The sequence below is a fragment of the Syngnathus typhle genome, linkage group LG2 (assembly GCF_033458585.1).
Source record: "Syngnathus typhle isolate RoL2023-S1 ecotype Sweden linkage group LG2, RoL_Styp_1.0, whole genome shotgun sequence".
In the NCBI taxonomy this organism is placed as follows: Eukaryota; Metazoa; Chordata; class Actinopteri; order Syngnathiformes; family Syngnathidae; genus Syngnathus; species Syngnathus typhle.
In genome coordinates this window covers 1,996,439-2,015,824 of record NC_083739.1, presented here as the reverse complement: position 1 = coordinate 2,015,824, position 19,386 = coordinate 1,996,439, and the positions used below count along the sequence as shown (strand labels likewise).

The following is a 19,386-nucleotide window of genomic DNA, read 5'->3' as shown; positions in this document are numbered from 1 at the left end:
TTTGGTTGTGGAAAATAATTAGCAATGCAGTTATTGAAAAGTTGGAATGGTTTGACTCAAACGAGAAATGTTGAACGTTTAGGATTCATTTGATCAATTTCTCATTCTTTGCAGCGGTAGTAGTGGTGAAATTCTTCTTCGTTTTTGTCTGCTTGACTGTATTACACTGCCCCCCAGTGGCTAAGATGCACACATTCGGAGAAGCCATATCGATAAATGTTTTGTATATTGTATCGCACTTTTCTACCTTTGGCACTCAAAGCACTGCACACCTCATTTTTTTTTTAAAGTAAAATTAATTAAATGAAATGAATTAAAGTATTTTTTTTAAATACTTTGCACATAGAGTCAATCTTCACGAGGACCTGCTCGTATTATCTCACAGAATGACGGGGAAATAAAACAAATGTGTAGGTGGGCACTATGGGAAAGTCAGATATCTACTTTGAACCTGAAGTGTTGGCTGAGCCGACCCATCCGTCTAACTGTCAGCGTTTGTCCCGTCCATTGCTCTCACCCTCTCCATCACTGTGTGGCTGTGACAGAAGCAACCGCCGCTTAACACCCCCCATACACACACACACACTCAAGTTTGTAATTTTAGCACAGCTGCTATTTTTGTCTGCAGTTAAACTGCCACCCCAAAATTTCCTCGGGCGGCCCAAGGCTGATAGTGGAATGAATCTACAATACGATTTATTCATGCACTGACTGTCTATAAAAGGGATATTTGAGTGCTCAGAAAATAATACCGTTTTTTTTTTCGTGTATAATGCACGAAATTTAACTAATTTATTGTCCTAAAATCTGGGGTGCGTATTATACATGGGGGCGCATTATACACGGAAAAAAACGGTACTTTAGGTATGTCAGTTTTGGTCAAATGTGGTCCTGTTTTTTATAATAAGCCTCAGCGAGTTATTATGCGTAACATTTTTATTTTTTCAATAAAAGTAAACGAACATTTGATTCTTTCTCATCCAACTGAGATCCCAATGTGCTGGTGGACAATAGTTTCCTCCATCTGCCGACTTAATTAATCATCAATTAACTAATCTAACAAATTAAATAACCATGACTAAAGTCCCCATCGTAATCACTTCAAAACAAACTATCAAATGAAGAGGAACTTGTAATAAAAACAGGTGAGCATCAAACTGTGGTCTTCAAGTAATAACGGGGGTGCCTCTTCGACAAATAGTTGCCATAGCAACCGTCCAGACTCCAGATATCTGACCCCTCTCGCATTCCACTTAACAATCCCCAGATGTCTAATTGTTTCCCTAATGATGCTGAGCCTAATGGGACTGTTTATAGTGTTCATTTTATAGCGCTGGCCCAGTAATTAGACTGCACGCACTTCATTAAACAGCATGAAGTGAGTGGATGGCGCACACATTTATCTGTCCATGGTGCTGAGCTTTGGGATTCACACACGGTGGCGGCGGCGGCGGCGGCGGCGGCGGCGGGCCCGGTGACTCTGTCCATGGTGTTGAAACGACAGTGGCCTCAAATTGAACTTTACAAGCCATTGTTGTGATTTAGAAGTTGTCACCCGATTGTGCATACCTGCGCCGTTTAATTCCACTTTGTTCATTGTTAACATTTAAAGCAGCTGCTTTAATTAGAATTTGTGGGCACGCAATCATAATATTTGGGCGGCACTTTTTACACAGGCAATGTACAGACCATTTAATTTGTTTTTTTTTTTTTTATCTGGATAAAATATGGAGCCAGTCCCTGCTCGGAATATTACAACGGATCTTGCCATGGTTTTCAAATCCCAGATTAGATTAAATGCAGTGAGATTTTGATTTATGAGTTTGACTCATATGATGTCATCTTTCTCCGTTGAAATAAATGATACAGAAAAAATACGCAGTGTTCTACTGTAGACAAATTTGAATCTTAATACCGCATTTAAATCGCAAATTAACATTAAAAAAAAAAATTGGTTCATATTTTTAATGAATTAATACGTACATACAACGGGCATTGTGCTACTCCTGGAAAACTCATATTGGCCACAAGGGGGCAGTATATTCCATCCATATAATACATTGTTATGTTGTCTTTCTTGCAGCTAGTCGCGACAAAGTGCCATCTATGAACAAGCCCATGTTGACATTCAGTCCTGAATGTACAATTTTGAAGGTCGAAGGCATGTTTGCCTCTTACAATATTTACGACACAAGTGAGAGCTTTCCCCATTGTACTGTAAACATGTGTCACTGTCCGTGGTGCTGAAACCCATAAACCATGTTGGTTTTGTGTTTTTCTCCAACATATTCCAGAAAGTTAATAATAATAATAATCAAAAATTGTTTTAGTACCTTGAGGAAAGAGAGGTTCCGGTTGCGATCGATGCTGGTTATCTCCAGATTGCCCATGACGACTTCGCAGTTCTCGTAGACCTTCTTCAGGGTGCGGTACTGCTGATCCAGATCGGAGAGGGTGCTCAGCTTGTTCTCTGTCCCAGGACAAACTGAAAAGAAGAAAATGCAGACATGAGTTCAAAAAAATTGGAACAAGTGCTTGGTGTGAGCTCCATACTTTGAAAGAGAGACATTCCGGAAAAAAAGAATCTGAATATGAGAGGTAACAAAGGTGTACAGCGGGGTTGAAGTGGCTCGGATTTCATACAACACCCATAGCTCATAAACTCCTATATTGCTTTATAGATCGTTTGCTCCGCAAAGATTAGTGCGCTGCCCTTTCCTCACTGGGTGATTCTCCATATTGCTGCGGGTACTCGAGCTCCACCCGCAATGGCGGCGAGGGGACCTGGGCTACAGTGATAAATGACATTTGCTGACCATGCGCGCTGATGAGTTATTAGAGGGGATGATTTCAGATCGGCTACAAAGAAAGTCCGAGAGAGGATATAAAATGAAAATGTGCGTGTGTGTGTGTGTGTGTGACTGAAAGGTGAGCAGACGTGTAATAACCCGTTATTGGAACTCACTTTTGTGTGTGCGTGTATGCGAGTGCGTGTGTGTGAAAACCCTCAAAAGCATATATCAGACATAAACACACGGACGCAATTCAGATCAATGAGCATTGAAATAATTAGCACCTTAAATTCTTGGATTAAGTTTCATATCTTTGCTGAAAAAAACGTATCTCTGTCAAATTTATTTTATTTCGTTTTTAATTAAAATAAATAAAATAAATATATTAATATATTAATTTAAAAAAAAATATATATATATATATATGATATATAAATAAAATATATAATTTTAATATTTTAATATATAAATTTTAATTTGTGTTTTAGGTCCAAAAATACAAGTTGTGTTGTGTTCTCTGCTGTGTTGAGGAAGGCTCCGAATGATGACCTGAAAATTCCTGGTTGACGGGTCCACCCACTCCAGTGTCATCGCCTTTTCCATTTCTTCCTCCATCTCTTTAATTTCTCCTTTCATTCTGGTGCTTCTTTCTCACTGTGTTTGAAAGGCTGACACAGCAAGTTGGACAGGAAATGAAAAGAGAAACAGAAAAGGTGATGACCTCACTGGGTTTTGAGCCGGAGAAGCTAATTGAGTGGGCGACGGGCAGCTGCCGGGGTCAGACGAGCTGCATGTACACGACCCGCGCGAATGGCCGAGATGCTTCCGAACTGAGGCTCAAGGTCAGAGGGCGAGTTTGCTGCAAAACTCGCGATTTGGACAAAATCTTTGCGCTTAAAGTCACTCCATCACTTCTCGTCCAAACTCTTCAACACACTTTAAAGTTTCATTACAAAATTAGGTGAGAAAAAAAAAAAGACCTGACACAAATTTCATTCAAGGCACCCTCAGCTGATGGAACAGTAAAACTTTAATCAGGAATATTAAATTAATGATGCCTTGAGTCGTTTTTTTGTGTGGCGTTCACAACATGTAGCGATTAGCAGCACATTACCGTAAATTCCGGACTATAAGCTGCGACTTTTTTCCAAAATTTTTAACCCTGGGGCTTATAGTCAGGTGCGGCTTAATAAGGATTTTTTTTTTCGTGTTTTTTGTGATGACTTGATCACTTTTATACACTGCGGTATCTTGAAGAAAAAAACAACAACAAAAATACTATTTTGAAACACTACTATGGCTGCTGCTTATTCTGGCTGTGTTGCTTGTGACTATTATGAGCTTTAGTAGGAATGCACGCTAGGTGACCTGCGTCAAAGGGCTCTAAACCCTTCGTCACAGGCAATGTTTAGAAAGACATGTTAAAGTATGTTATTAAAACTTTAAAAAGGCTTTCTGTGAACGGTCTTTTTTTGTAAAAAAATGCGTGTGCACGTGCGGCTTATAGTCCGGTGCGGTTTATATAAGAAAAAAACTAAAATATCCCCCAATTTTAGCTGGTGCGGCTTATAGTCCGGTGCGGCTTATAGTCCGGAATTTACGGTAAATAGAGTAGGCCAATGTGACCCTATAGGTGCTTTTTTTTTATGGCGGCGTTAAAAAATTCGATGCATTTTTCGAGAATATGACTCATCTCAGGAGATTAGCAATCTTGCAAACACAGATTTTTTTTATGTAGGTTGTCAAACCCAAGGCCTGGGGGCCAGATACGGCCCGCCACATCATTTTACGTGGCCCGTGAAGACAAATTGTGCATCGACTGCAAATTGTCTTCACTTAAAAAAAAAAAAAATAGCGATAATGTAGCAATCTTTTTAAAATATTTGAACCATTTTTTTTTTTAATTAGTCTCTGATTTCAAAAGTAGTTTACATTCATATTGGCCCTCCGAAGGAATTGCCACGATGCGGCCCGCCACAAAAATTACTTTGACACCCCGCGCTCCTTTTGATCCACTTATTCCATGGACCTTTCACCACAATTTAAAACCAGCACGACCCCAAACGTAAAGAAAAGGAGGGGCTTGTCATGATCCTCAGATCTTGTAACCTTTCATCACTTTTTCCTAATAAGGGTGCGTTGGATCCCGGGAGAATGTGAGGTCGAATCGTGCCCGGCAGCTGCGATGGAGCCAGCAGGGGTCCAAAGGTGTCAATCCTATTCTTCGTCCTCTTTACAATTTTTTTTAGAAGTATCTCTGATTACATATGAGCGGCGAATGTCTGGATTTTTGTTTAGTGAGCAAGGATCGTTCATATTCTGGCAAGAAGGCACCAAGGGCAACCTGGAGTTGTTGTCTTTACTTCTCTGGGTCTTCTGAATACGCCGCTCATCATTCTGGCGCTAGCACGTCAGAGCGGCCTTCGGGACGGATGGCGATGTAGTTGATGAGGTGTCAGAAATTCAGAAGAAGAATACATCGGTGAATCTATTGAACTTTTTTCTTTTTGTCAGAAGAGTTGACAAGATGATGTTGGGAACAATTACTCAACAGCGGTGGCAACTAACCACTCTGACATTTAAGTCTCTGAGGAGTTTGCGTTTTGACAAGATATAAGGCCTCTTTTTTTTTTCTTTCATCTTGTGCTGATGAAGCAAAAACCTTCCACGGTTCTTGGCCGTGGATATCCTGGATCCAACGGTTCCTGTGCCGCTCAACGAAACTCACTATATTTTCTCCACAAAGACAAACAGAACAAGCACATAAACCCAAAATGTACCGTAAATTCCGGACTATAAGCCGCACCGGACTATAAACCGCAGCAGCTAAAATTAGGGGATATTTTACTTTTTTTCTTATATAAGCCGCACCGGACTATAAGCCGCACGTGCACACGCGTTTTTTTTTTACAAAGAAAGACTGTTCACAGAAAGCCTTTTTAAAGTTTTTATAACATACTTTAACATGTCTTTCTAAACACTGCCTGTGACGAAGGGTTTAGAGCCCTTTGACGCAGGTCACCTAGCGTGCATTCCTACTAAAGCTCATAATAGTCACAAGCAACACAGCCAGAATAAGCAGCAGCCATAGTAGTGTTTCAAAATAGTATTTTTGTTGTTGTTTTTTTCTTCAAGATACCGCAGTGTATAGAAGTGATCAAGTCATCACAAAAATCGTGAAAATAATCCTTATATTAGCCGCACCTGACTATAAGCCGCAGGGTTCAAAATTTTGGAAAAAAGTTGCGGCTTATAGTCCGGAATTTACGGTAATTGTTTCAAATAAATGGCAATCATTTGTCAGCGCCTGACAATGGTGCAGGTGGGTAGGGCGGAGCTAAAAAAAAAAAATGCACACGTGCATGTGCACGAATGGGTGTGCAGGATTGCGCACGTGTGAAAGGTTTAATGAGTCGTCACCGCGTATTCTACCCACTGGCTTCTCTTTGTGGGGAAATGAGGTTTATAGTTAATGTAGCACAGAAGGCCTGCGTGAAATCCTGCAAATGTGTGTGTGTGTGTGTGTGTCAGTTTAAGTGCCTTAGCTCCAAGCCGAATATTAGTTGGAACCATATGGGAGGAATCACAATGAAGGAAGGTTGTGTGTATCAATATGCGGGCACACTAAGGATGTGTGTGTGTGTGTTTGTGTTCAGCATCGCCCTCCAATTCTAAATCACATCAGCTTCACTAACTTCCCAAATACAATCTGTCGTCAGGGTGGGTGCAAAGTCGAGTGGCGTGTTTGTAATGAAACGCTCATATGCTCATGCACATGCACACACACACACCCGCACGCACAAACACACACACAGCGGCGCTGGTGGTACTTTCCCAGAGGAGGAAACAAGTTTGAGTTGGATGTAATGAGCAAGCAAAAGGCAAATGAGCCCTTCAGTGTGACAACTCCTATCTGGTGTGTCAAGGGAAAGACGTTATTGCAGCGGGAATCCAAAACGCCGTTCATTCCGAGCTTTCTTTTTTTCCCAGCTTGCCCTCATCTACGTTTTTCCCGCCTATTCCCTCCCCAATCATTGTCCCGCTCACACTTTGCAATTTGGTCTCTTCCCTCCGTGATTCTTGCGCCTGACCATTAAACTAGTCTTAATGGCTTAATAGTCTCGGTTGTGATGCAATTAGGTCGATAAATTGTCACTTGAGAAGCATCGAGATATTTACCTGAAACTGGGTGAACTAAACTCCAGTATGCTGTTATAAAATTAAATAAGCGAATATTTTAAATAAATAAATAAATAAATAAATAAATAAATAAATAAATAAATAAATAAATAAATAAATAAATAAATAAATAAATAAATAAATAAATAAATAAATAAATAAATAAATAAATAAATAAATAAATAAATAAATAAATAAATAAAACATTTAATCAAAATCGTGCAGTGGAGTTTATATACCGTAATTTTCAGACTATAAATCGCACCGGAGTATAAATCGCACCAGCCATAAAATCCCCAAAAAAGTGAAAAAAAACATATACACTACCGTTCAAAAGTTTGGGGTCACAAAATTGTTTGGGTGACCCCAAACTTTTGAACGGTAGTGTAAATATTATAATAAAATATTATGAATTAAATATTATAAATGATATCTTATATTTGTATAAGATTAAATATAATCTATGAATATAAGTATACATATATATTATGAGGTTTTTTACACAGAAGATCATATATATAATCTATAAATAATTATCTAAATAAATATATACACTACCGTTCAAATGTTTGGGGTCACCCAAAAATTTTGTGACCCCAAACTTTTGAACGGTAATGTATGTATATAAGTCGCTCCTGAGTATAAGTCGCCCCCCACCCAAACTATGAAAAAAAACACGACTTATAGTCCGAAAATTACGGTATGTTTGTTGCGAATGACATTCAATGGGAAATATTGAAATATGACCAGATCTGAGTTTGAATAGCATCCCAGAAGCAATCACGTCGGGCCTGAAGAGCTTTCACAGCGTCCTCAATTAACACTCGGCTCCCTTTCACGGCCACGCTCATCCATCTCGCGTTGAATCAATAACCCTTCACCGGCGTGTGGCTGTGCAGGGATGTAAATAGTCCAAAATCTGACATTTGTCACAAATAAAACAAAAGGTCTTCGATATAATCAAGAGCGGGAGCGGCGCCATTCGTCAAACAATCCATAGCCTTATTAAAAAGGACCAATAATTTAGCGGCTCAAGTGCAAAGGACGCGAACATGCAAGATGTATTTCGCTCTCCCGTCGTAAAGAAACACGACGCTATCGACGACATTATTGCAATGATTGACTTGACGGCGGGAATGCAAAAATATCTTTTCAGTCGGGCTTTATTAAACATCTTTTATTGCAAAGTAGCGGGTCCCGCAGGATAGTTATGGCGTCCATAAAAATGAGAAATAAAATAACCAAATTGTGACCTTTGTGTGGTCATCCGGCGAGATTGACGACGACTGCAAATGGATGATGATGACTGCAAATGGGTTAGCACGCCAAACGGAAACAAAGGGATGCAAATTGTTCGTAGACCGAAAAAAATTAAAAAGAAGTAGAAAAAAAAAAACAACGCAAACATAAAATCGACTAAATGAACCTCTCATAGTACACCGCAACAACTTTGACAGAAAGAGAGAGAGAAAAAGAGGGGAGAGAGAGAGAGAGAAAGAGAGAGAGAGAGAGAAAGAAAGAGAGAGACTGTAACCCCCGAAAAAAAATGAAAACTACAACTTTGACAGAAAGAAAGAAAGAAAGAAAGAAAGAAAGAAAGAAAGAAAGAAAGAAAGAAAGAAAGAAAGAAAGAAAGAAAGAAAGAAAGAAAGACAGAAAGAAAGAAAGAAAGACTGTAACCCCCGAAAAAAAATAATTAAAACTACAACTTTGACAGAAAGAGAGAGGGAGAGAGAGACAGAGTTAGAGAGAGCGAGAGGGAGAGAGAGACAGAGTTAGAGAGAGCGAGAGCGAGAGCGAGAGCGAGAGCGAGAGCGAGAGCGAGAGCGAGAGAGAAAAAATTAAAACTAAAATGAATTCTAATAAAAATTAATAAACCCATTGTGGAAACAGAAAGAGAGAAAGAAAGAGAGAAAGAAAGAAAAAGAAAGAAAAAGAAAGACAGAAAGAAAGAAAGAAAGAAAAAGAAAGACAGAAAGAAAGAAAAAGAAAGACAGAAAGAAAGAAAGACTGTAACCCCCGAAAAAAAATAATTAAAACTACAACTTTGACAGAAAGAGAGAGTTAGAGAGAGACAGAGTTAGAGAGAGTTAGAGAGAGAAAGAGTTAGAGAGAGAGAGAGAGACAGAGAAAGAAAAAATTAAAACTAAAATGAATTCTAATAAAAATTAATAAACCCATTGTGGAAACAAATTAAAAGCAACTGAATAAAAAAAAAACACACAATAAAAGCAAAGTATCATGAAAAGGCTCCGTATGAAGCCAAAGGAGCTAAAAGCAAGTCAGTTACCTCATTAGACTTTGACCTGCAGCTGCAATCATTAATGCGAGACTGGGGGATTCTCGCCATGGCAAAGTCTGGCCAAGTCAAACATAGTCACACCACTGGAGCTTAATTAAATTTGTGATCATTAAAACTTTCTCCAAATGCGTTCCGGCCTGACCCAGCAGAAATACTTGATGCTTTCGGCATTTTTGACCAACTTCGGATATTTGGGATGAAAATCGCTTACTGTGGGAATTTCATGCACTTTACCTGTTCGTGGTGTGCGCACACACACACACACACACACACACACACCGATTGATCTGAAATGGGCCCGTCCCGCAAGCCTTAGCTTAGCTAGGACCCATTTTTTCCTTTGAAATGTGTACTTTAAGTGACAAAGCCCCAAGTTGCCTTCTCAATTATGTTGTACAGGTGCAGTCAGCTATAGCGAGTAATTGCATTGGGTGTTGGGCGCTCCCTGAGAAGGACCGCCAGCTCGTGGCAGCCTTGTCACGTGCTCCTGAAGGATACGCCGGCCCGCTACCGAATGTGTGCGTGTGCACGTTTCATGAAGCGGTTATTGCGCTCTCGCTCGTCTTTTTCTGCAGGTATTTCTTATTTATATATATACTCAATTGATGCTACGTGGCTCCATGCAGTTTTCCCATTGGGTCTGGAAAAGCTCCACTCCGCAATCCATCTGCGTCATCATATCGGCCAATGAGCGTTTTGTTATGTCATAGCACCCTGAGGGATCTTCAAAGGGCAACAGGGAGCTTCAAAGCTATGGATGGAGGCCAGAGGTCACGTTGACTGCAAAAGTGCTAATTTTTTGCCGCCCCGACATGGAAGTCTGAAGGATCTTCAAAGGAACGCAGAGGCACGTCCTCCTCTCATCCGACCCATCTCTGAAGTCAAATCTTTCAGGACCCGGTGCCAACTTTGAAGAAGAACAGCTTCAAATTGGACTGACGTCCAAACAGGACAGCAGGTCCACGCACGGGCGGCCTCGCTGTTGTCACTGGTGCACGCCCAAACTGGCAAATTTCCGCGGGCACCGCCGCCACCTGGTCCAGATGTGGCCGTTTAATTAGCCTTGCCAGAGGTGGCGCCGCATTATTACCCTGCCGCGCCTGGAGAGAGCGCCCGCTGTGGCAACGGCGCGCGAGGGCATTTTGACATTTTGGTTTTTTTGTCCAAGCTGGAATGAATCCAACAGCGTTGCACGTTGATTATTTTCCCGGAATGAACCAGGACGACAATGGGCCAGTGCGATAATACATCTCGGCGAATGACCTAGTTGGAAATGAACCGCGCCATAAAGGAGAACTGATGGACATTGGGGAACATGGCGCTAACGACACGGTTCTCATCGTCCCACCTAATGAAGCTCACGCGGCAGCCGCAAACACGTACATCTGATGAGGTTCTGTAGCGAGAAGGAACGCGTCGTTCCCGCCACATCTTCACGTTGCTCTCTGAAGGCACCCCGTCAAGATCAAACATGGGAGTCAGTGCGCAAGAAGTTCAAGAGGACGTCAGCTTTTGCTAAAAGTGATGGCGTGTCAAGTGGGCCGTGGCACTCGGGTCCATCTCGAAGCTTCTGGGTTCGCCTTGTCATCATCTAGTCTCTTTGTGGGGGAGCCCAGCTCAGAGAACGTCTGCCAGATTACACGAGTCTGACACACAAACGCTTTCCGATGCTTCCGCGATCGTATCTCTCTTGTCTGCCGCTAATGTTGGAAAGACCAGACGGGAGAGAGTTTAGCAGTGAGCCCCGCAGACCGCAAACAGTCATCGGGGGAAAAGATGACAAAACGATGCATTATTTATAGCTCGGTGCCAGTCGCTAACACTGCGCTGAAAAGTGTCAACGCGCAAACGTCACATTTAATGGGATGCTGAAAGCCTGCGTCACTTTTCTGCTATTGCTAGCAAAAATGTACACGAGATCACTTTGTTCTCCGTACGGTGACGCGAAAATATGTTTGAGTTCGAATCAAGGTAGCATTTTTATGCCTCACACATTTGTCATTTCTCAAGTGTTATGACCAAAATGGTGAGTGAGGTCATCACTAGCTGCTAGCTACTTTGTAGGCTACATGCAGGTTGCGGCTAGCTTGCGCTCTCTTCCTGCCTACCAACAGGATTTTTGTTGTGAAAGATCACCCGATTTAACCTCGACTTGTTTTGGTCGTAACATCTGTCCGTCATTCGGACTTCAAGCCAAAATAAGCCAAAACTGCAGAACCACACACACACGAAGGAATTGTTAGTTGTCGATCGGAGCGCAGCTAGCTTAAATCGTATTCGATAGGCTCACCCGCGAAGAACATAAATAGACGGATTATTATTGTTGTGAGCCTATCGAGGAACAAGAGTTGGGGGCGGGGCTTAGGTGTCTTGGTATTGGACCTTTAGTGTGTAGAGAAAAACAAACTTCCAACTTAGTTTGGTTCGACGTTATCAAATTGAAAAGCTGCCGTATTCATTTCAGGGATCAACACTTTAAGAAGCGTCTGAAATGCCTGACACGTTTTTGTGAGATGAAGAAGACCCTGAAAACGAGGCCAGTCGACAATAATAAAAACAGTGACACTGCCATAATCCCAAAATGAATGGGAGTGTTTGTCTCCTTTTCAAGTAGGGCTTTTTGGACCAAACAGCCCCATAAAGCATGAAGAAGAGGGCCTCCAAAGCGTCTGCGTGAGCACAATTGCACTGTGTGGCTAAATTAATTTCCTCCAGTCTGGGCCGGCGGCTCGTACGCACGGCAAAACAAAAGAAGGCGCCGGTGCGTGGCGGGCGGCACAGCTCTGACTTATGGCCCTTAATATTGCAGACAGAAATCAATAGCAGATCTGTCATCTAACACATGTATGAGACTTTAAACTTGATCGATCTGACAGGGCGCTGGTGAAATACAGATCGCGATAGAGGAAGCCTCTCAGGACCGTAAATCAATAGCGCCAGAGTCCTTCGGGGGGCCGCCGGGACTGAATGAAATTACAGTTTATCTCATAACGGCCGCATTAGATTTGCATGCAGACTTATTTCACGCCGCTCGACTGCATCGTTCATTTTGTCGGAAAATGACACACTTGATTCCAATATGAATATTGAAACAGCTGTCAGAGTATATCATCCAAATGAAAAGCCGCCCAAACGTCTACAGGAGCATGTCCACTTACATTCAACGACAATAACGACTACCATGCGGCTCCACTAATGATGAACTCAGTCAATTAATTATATATATATATATACATATATATATATAATATTAATAATTCTTATATATTATATAATGTATAATATAATAATATAACATATATATATATATATATATATATATATATATATATATATATATATATATATATATATATATATATAACGTATATATATATATAACGTATATATATATATATATATCGTATATATATACGTTATATATATATATATATATATACGTTATATATATATATATATATATATATATATATATATATATATATATACGTTATATATATATATATATATATATATATATATATATATATATATATATATATATCAATTAAAAATGATTTATGTATTTATTTATAATGCCACCAAAGCACTGAAGTGAGTAAAAAAATTTTTACTAAAAATCATCACATTCATAATTTTGTTTTTGGTGCACCCGTGCCACTTCATTTTGAGAATATGCTAATGCAAATTGCCAATCTGACATGACCATATTGCATCAATAACCAAAAAAAAAAAAGGGAAAGCTGGCACCTTTGAATGGTTTTAACTGTCTTAAGTCTTGAATAAATATGCCACCTTTTTATGTGCCTATAAGTGTAGTGCAGCGGTAAAGTAAACAAAGATTTTATTGCATATCAATATGAAAATATAAACATATTAATTTTAAACAAGCCATCTTAAACCTTCGAACTACAGTGGTTAACTTCACATTTCGTCACAAACAAAAAATCTAAAATTCCGCTACAGGGTAATGCAGAATACAAACCATCTGGGGAAAGTGCCTTTGAAGCTTGAAATTATGAATCCAAAAATATTGTAAATGATTGTGAAAAAGTCATAAATAATATTGAATGATGTGAAATGATATTGAATGTAATAAATGCTTTTTCAAATGAATGCATCATATTTTTGGTGGTGCTCGGATATTGCGCCACGTTGACAATCATTTCCGAGATGAATTGAAAGACATTTTGAATTTGGAACGGGAATGACGTCGATCCGTTTCATTGAATGCGTCCTTGAAAATGAAGATTTAATTCTCTACAAAAAAAACGTTTTGGGAAAAATCGGACCTTTTCACCAATTCAAGTGGAGAAACGTGTTTTGTTCATTGGAGCGTTTACAATAAAGCTTTCAATAGCATCTTTTGGAGATCCCACCTAAACTACGACAGTAGAAAAGTTTGTTCCTTCAAAAAGTTGACTTTTTGTCTTTCGCCCTCCTTGAGTGTATCACTGCCGCACGATTAACGAGCCCCCCGCCGCCATTCATTTAGGGACCTGATCTTGTCATAAAGCATGCGCTCGGCCGCTATTGGGCCACGGCAGCGGCCAGACGCCAATTTACGAGCTCGCTCTGTGTAGACAGAATCACAGCTCTGTGATTTAAGCGCCTTTGCAGCTTCTTTGTTCCTTTTTTTTTAAAGCTGGAGGGAAGGAGTGAGCAAGCAAGGCTACCTGACCTTCACCTAAGAAACATGCCGGGCGGCCTCCCGTCTCCCGTTCGGCGTTGACGAGAACATCCAGAAGTAAAACGTGAGTTAATTTGAATTTATCTGAGAGCGGATTAACTTTCAAAAGCCCGGTGAGGAGATGTCAAAAGGCCAAGAGTCCTTTTTAATTTTATGTTTGGCTGATCTGACCTGTCAAAGGAGGCGTGAAAACTATACGGGCGCTATAGCTTGAATGAAAACAAGCTCAGCTGAGCGTGAAAGGTCACCGCTGACCTTCAGATAACATTTTCAATGAAATCTTATCGCTTTCATTAGCGTGTTGAGCTAACACTCGCGTCATCAAGTTCAATTGACCGTGACCGATGGAAATTGCAATATGGAGATACACGTATGTGGTAATAATAAATCATTTCTACCTTCAGTTGGCATCGTCGAATAAAATCCACCTGGTTTTTTTATTCCACCTCAAAAATATTTGCTATGGCCTTGACTCGGAATGGAGCCTAGTTTAAAAGGCAACTCGAGGAAGAACTGCAGCTGCCGTTAAAATACTTTTGTGTTACACTTACAGCAATCGAGAGGGAGGTCACAGGAGTGGAAATCAATCTACCTCCTGGAAAACGCAAAAAGTGCCTTCCACTTTCAACCTCAGCAGGGAAACAACACCAATCCATTCCTTGGCTTTTCTTTCTTTTTTTTTTCTCTGTGATCTCCTCCAAGTCTTTTATTTGACTTGAGCTTTCTGTGAACCTTGCCTTTCCTTTTTGTTTCCTCGCGTGTCCCCTTCTCTCTCTGAATGCGCCCCAACCTTTATCCTCACTGCTGAGTTAAATTTGCCCCTGGGTACGTTTTAATAGCTCCGATGAAGTTCAATAACAAAATGTTTGCTATGTCGCTTTCTTCCCGCATTTAGGAAGAGGCAGTCGTAGTAATAATCTTTCTTCAATCAATTGGATTACAATGACAGGAAATGAAAATGAAATTAAATACAGGGATAAGGAAATATTTTAGGTATGACAATCGAGAAGTTTGCGACGGGTACTCAAGATGACCAACGCAACGCGCCAATAATCGAATTTTACCCCGCAGTACCCACATTGACCTATGAGAGGCAGCATGGAGCCAAATGCAATCTTGACTTCCAGAAAGTCCCGAAAAGAGTCGAAGAAGAAGCTTTGCTGGGATTTATAATGCATTGACAATATTTTTTTTTTTACTGTGCTGCATGACAGGTAGACTTAAGCTTGGCTAGCATTTCATGTCACAATCACGATACGAGTCCTTTACTGAATTTTGTCGGAAAATGGGAGTCCGACTCAAAATCTGGCCTGAAACCAGAGCCAACAGCTCATTGGTGATGTAAACAACGACATCAACCTGACATGATGAGCCATGCAGACGGAACGGGGTGGCAGGTAAGGACGTGATCTGCTCAGGCAACAGCTAATTAAATGACAGAGAAGCTCATCAAGCTCCAAGCGAGAACACACAAGGAGCAGACCTGGCAATAATAAAGCCAGCCAAATTGTTCAGTGACTGCGACAGGGCTACAAGATTCGATTTGTGCTGGAAAAATTGAAATTTCACAGCCCAATAAGCAGGCTGAATTGTCCTTTTTTTTTTCTTCTTTTGCTTTAATTAATTCAGCTTGGCAAAAGATTGTCCATTCAAACAATTTTAGAGCTTTTAGGAGAGCGCGGTTATTTTCCTTTTGATTAATTATCTTTTATTGTTTCGCTCGCTTTACAGGGGCACCGCAAACCAAACCAAAAAGAATCCGCATTGATCCGAAAGAATAAAAGAGAGCTAAAAAGATCAGAGGGAAATGCAACTTTTTTTCCGTTTTATGTCTTGCACTTTTACTCGCGCAAAACACGGAGAAAGTCATCCGAGCCCCGTTTTGAAGGCAGCTTCAAACGTCACGAATGGAGCCTTTGAAAAGTTACATGAGGACGGAAATGTTTTTGGAGAATGGCGGAGAGCGAGGACGCGACCGCCTTTCTCCAAAATCGTCAAATCGGAACCAGAGGCGGAGGCGGAAATCAAGGGCGCCGAATTAGTCGACAGATCCGTTTGCTCGTTTGTCCCGTTTGCCTCTCATTTGCTTCGCTTTCCATTCCAACCATCTGCTCAGTCTCGCCGCCCTCACGGATCAATCCGCCGTCACTCGGCTTAACCCGACTTGCTCATCCCCAAAAGGAAATTTCCGGCCTTTTCCCACCACGACCGTAAAACAAGTTGGACTCATTGTCAGGAATTGTCTTGGTGTGTCAGCCCTGATTTTCATTGGGGAGAAGCTAAGCACTTTTAGCTCTTCTCCGATATTCAATGTTTACAAGAGTTAAGTGGAACCTGGAGATTTACATCATCACGGTTCCCACACACACACATATGCTGGCTCGCTTTCTTCTTCTTTGGTGCCACTTTTGAGCTCAATGTGATGTTAGCAAACTTTGCTCGTTTGTGTTTTGGCAAAAATAAAAAATGTGTATTAACAAGCATTTACATTTATGTACGTGAAGTATTTTCTCACAAGGTCGCAAATTTTTAGGGCAAACGGGGACCATTTATAAAAATATAAAGGTATCAAATAAAATGTCAAAAGGTTCATTGCGTTAATCCTGGACTTTATTTTAAATTATTTAAAATATTTTAAATGATGGAAAAACACTTGACACGGTTTTATTTACTTCTTACGGCGACCTAAAACATCAGCTCACTCATGCAGCCAAATATATTTGATGATTTCAAATTAATTGCAAGATTTTACTCAAGTAAATATCACTTACAAGCTTCTTTGAAATGACTGTGGTAGAATTAGAAAAATCGGATTCTTCGCAGCAAATTCCCCCAAATAATGTGGAATTGATTGCGTTCAAAAAATAAAATAAAAGCGGTAATACTACAATACTACAGCGCTCAGCGATATTTTATAAAAACAAAAGTTTGTCAATAAAATCCCAAATCCAGACAAAAGTGAGGTGATTAAAAAAAACATTACTGGTGAAGTGGAGTGGAAAAGAGGGAGGAAAGCGGAGGAGGCACAAAAGGGAGGCAGGTTGACCTACCAAGTGTGTAAAGACCAGCCATATCTTCACGCTCCGCTCTATGACCTTCAGATGACAAGGTGGGAGGGGGAGGAAGGGGGAGGAAAGGGGATGGCGGCCCACCGTACACACACGTGCCCGCCCCCACACGTTGATCCTTCCTCTTTGTACGCATGTCCGCCAAATAATTAATGAAGACGGGAGACAAACAAAAGGTAACAGAAGCTTCCCAAACACAAACACTGGCAAGACGACGAGATGAAAAGTCACACTGCTTTCTCTCTCTGGACACTTCACCCACTTTCGGCACGTTGTTTACAGCCACTCCGAAAAATCTGCTGCTGTGTTCTACAACGCAGCTAATGTTTGTGTTAACAGGTCCATTGATATCCCCTGTGCGGAACGACTCATTTTAAAATCACTTTCAAAGACGAATTACCGTAAATTCCGGACTATAAACCGCACCGGACTATAAACTGCACCAGCTAAAATTGGGGGATATTTTAGTTTTTTTCTTATATAAGCCGCACCTGACTATAAGCCGCACGTGCACACGCATTTTTTTACAAAGAAAGACCGTTCACAGAAAGCCTTTTTAAAGTTTTAATAACATACTTTAACATGTCTTTCTAAACATTGCCTGTGACGAAGGGTTTAGAGCCCTTTGACGCAGGTCACCTAGCGTGCATTCCTACTAAAGCTCATAATAGTCACAAGCAACACAGCCAGAATAAGCAGCAGCCATAGTAGTGTTTCAAAATAGTATTTTTGTTGTTGTTTTTTTCTTCAAGATATCGCAGTGTATAAAAGTGATCAAGTCATCACAAAAATCACGAAAAAAAAATCCTTATATAAGCCGCACCTGACTATAAGCCGCAGGGTTCAAAATTTTGGAAAAAAGTCGCGGCTTATAGTCCGGAATTTACGGTAACTCCACAAACGTGTCTGAAGTCGGCCGACGTTATTAGGAAACGTGAGCTAGCTAGCGGCTGCACGCAAAGGGGAGCTAGCTAGCGGCTGCACACTCTGCCGGCTGAAGGTGCTCACGTTAGCTTTTCATTAGAATAATGGGAGCGGTTGGCCACCTTTAAAATGCCATTAGCTCCCCCCCCCCATCGTCTTTCCCCTCTTTGCCCTTCCTGATTCTAATGCTGAGCGCACTGATTAGCTTTATGGGGCGAAGGCTGAACGTAGACAGCAAAACGCTACAAACCATATTAGCCTCGGCCTGAATAAGCACACCACACCTGACGTTATCCTCGCAGCGTCGGCATTGATTGCCCCCCCCACCACCACCCCCGCAACACCCAATCGGAGCGAGACTTTTCCATCTTTAGCCTCGGAGCAGAAACGTATAAGATGCGCCCCCTCAGTTCACTTTTGCTCAACTTCCAGAGAGATCTCAGCATCGTGTAAACAGGCGGACAACAATCTTCTCTCCTTCCCTGGTAATTAAGTCGACGAACGAGCCAAGCGTGCCTGTGCAGCGGACGAACGAGGGGAAGACCTGGGACAGATGGCTGACAAAAACTTTTCATCGGCGCATGTATGTCTCCGTTGTGTGTGTGTGTGTGTGTTGGTGTGTGTCAAGGCCAGATGCCTACACCGAACAGCCCATCTGCGAGAGGAAACCTGCCAGGCCACTAATCAGGCAATCCATCACCTCCTTACCTGCCATTGGCTATTACTTGCGAACCATTCTTGTGTGAACGCAAACACACACACACACACACACGTGTCCAGGCGCTTTTTATTTATTTATATATATATACACGCGATGACTGCAAAATAAACGGTGGGGAGTCGTTAACGCTGAGGGTAAATAAAGGAAATGGCAATATGTTCAGGTGAAATAGTTTTGGCGGTGCTTAAAGTGGGTTAGTACTTATACAATTGAGGATTTTTTTTTTCTGCGTGAATACATTTCTGGAAACGAGCTGGGATGATTCACTGTTGTATTCATTTCCGGGGGAAAAAAATAAATAAATGAAAAAAAAGCTCGCTTAATTTGGAGGTAGGCACACCACCGAGTCATTCGTTTTGATTCAGTCACTCGTTCCTCTGTGAGATGAGGGCTGCTATGAATGTGAAGGGAAAGGATGTGTATTAATGACATCTTCAGCAACGCACACAAGAACATGCATGGCTTCACACAAACACACACGCAGGTGTGTTAGCCTGCAGCGATGACTACATGATAAGCTGTCAAATCGCTGATGCAGGGATAGGAGACATTTCATTTGGCTTCAAATCAAACACATTGGAGACGAAAGGCACAGTCGGCTGCCAACGCACACCCACCCACCATCACGCTGACTGTGACGTGCCGATGCTCTTCATTCAATAAGGTAAAAAGAATTCAAAATCGATTCCAATTCCAGTGCAAAGTCCCGC

At 41.2% G+C, this 19,386-nt stretch overlaps 1 protein-coding gene across 3 annotated transcripts in view; it reads right to left on the bottom strand.

Annotated features, from left to right (window-relative positions):
• LOC133149911 (receptor tyrosine-protein kinase erbB-4-like) overlaps positions 1-19,386 on the bottom strand; it is a 133,514-nt gene that overhangs the window by 70,931 nt on the left and 43,197 nt on the right. For all 3 annotated transcript variants that reach the window (XM_061272145.1, XM_061272147.1, XM_061272146.1), the window contains exon 2: positions 2,334-2,485. In XM_061272145.1, the coding sequence (XP_061128129.1) occupies positions 2,334-2,485 (152 nt within the window). The remainder of the gene's footprint in view (positions 1-2,333; positions 2,486-19,386) is intronic.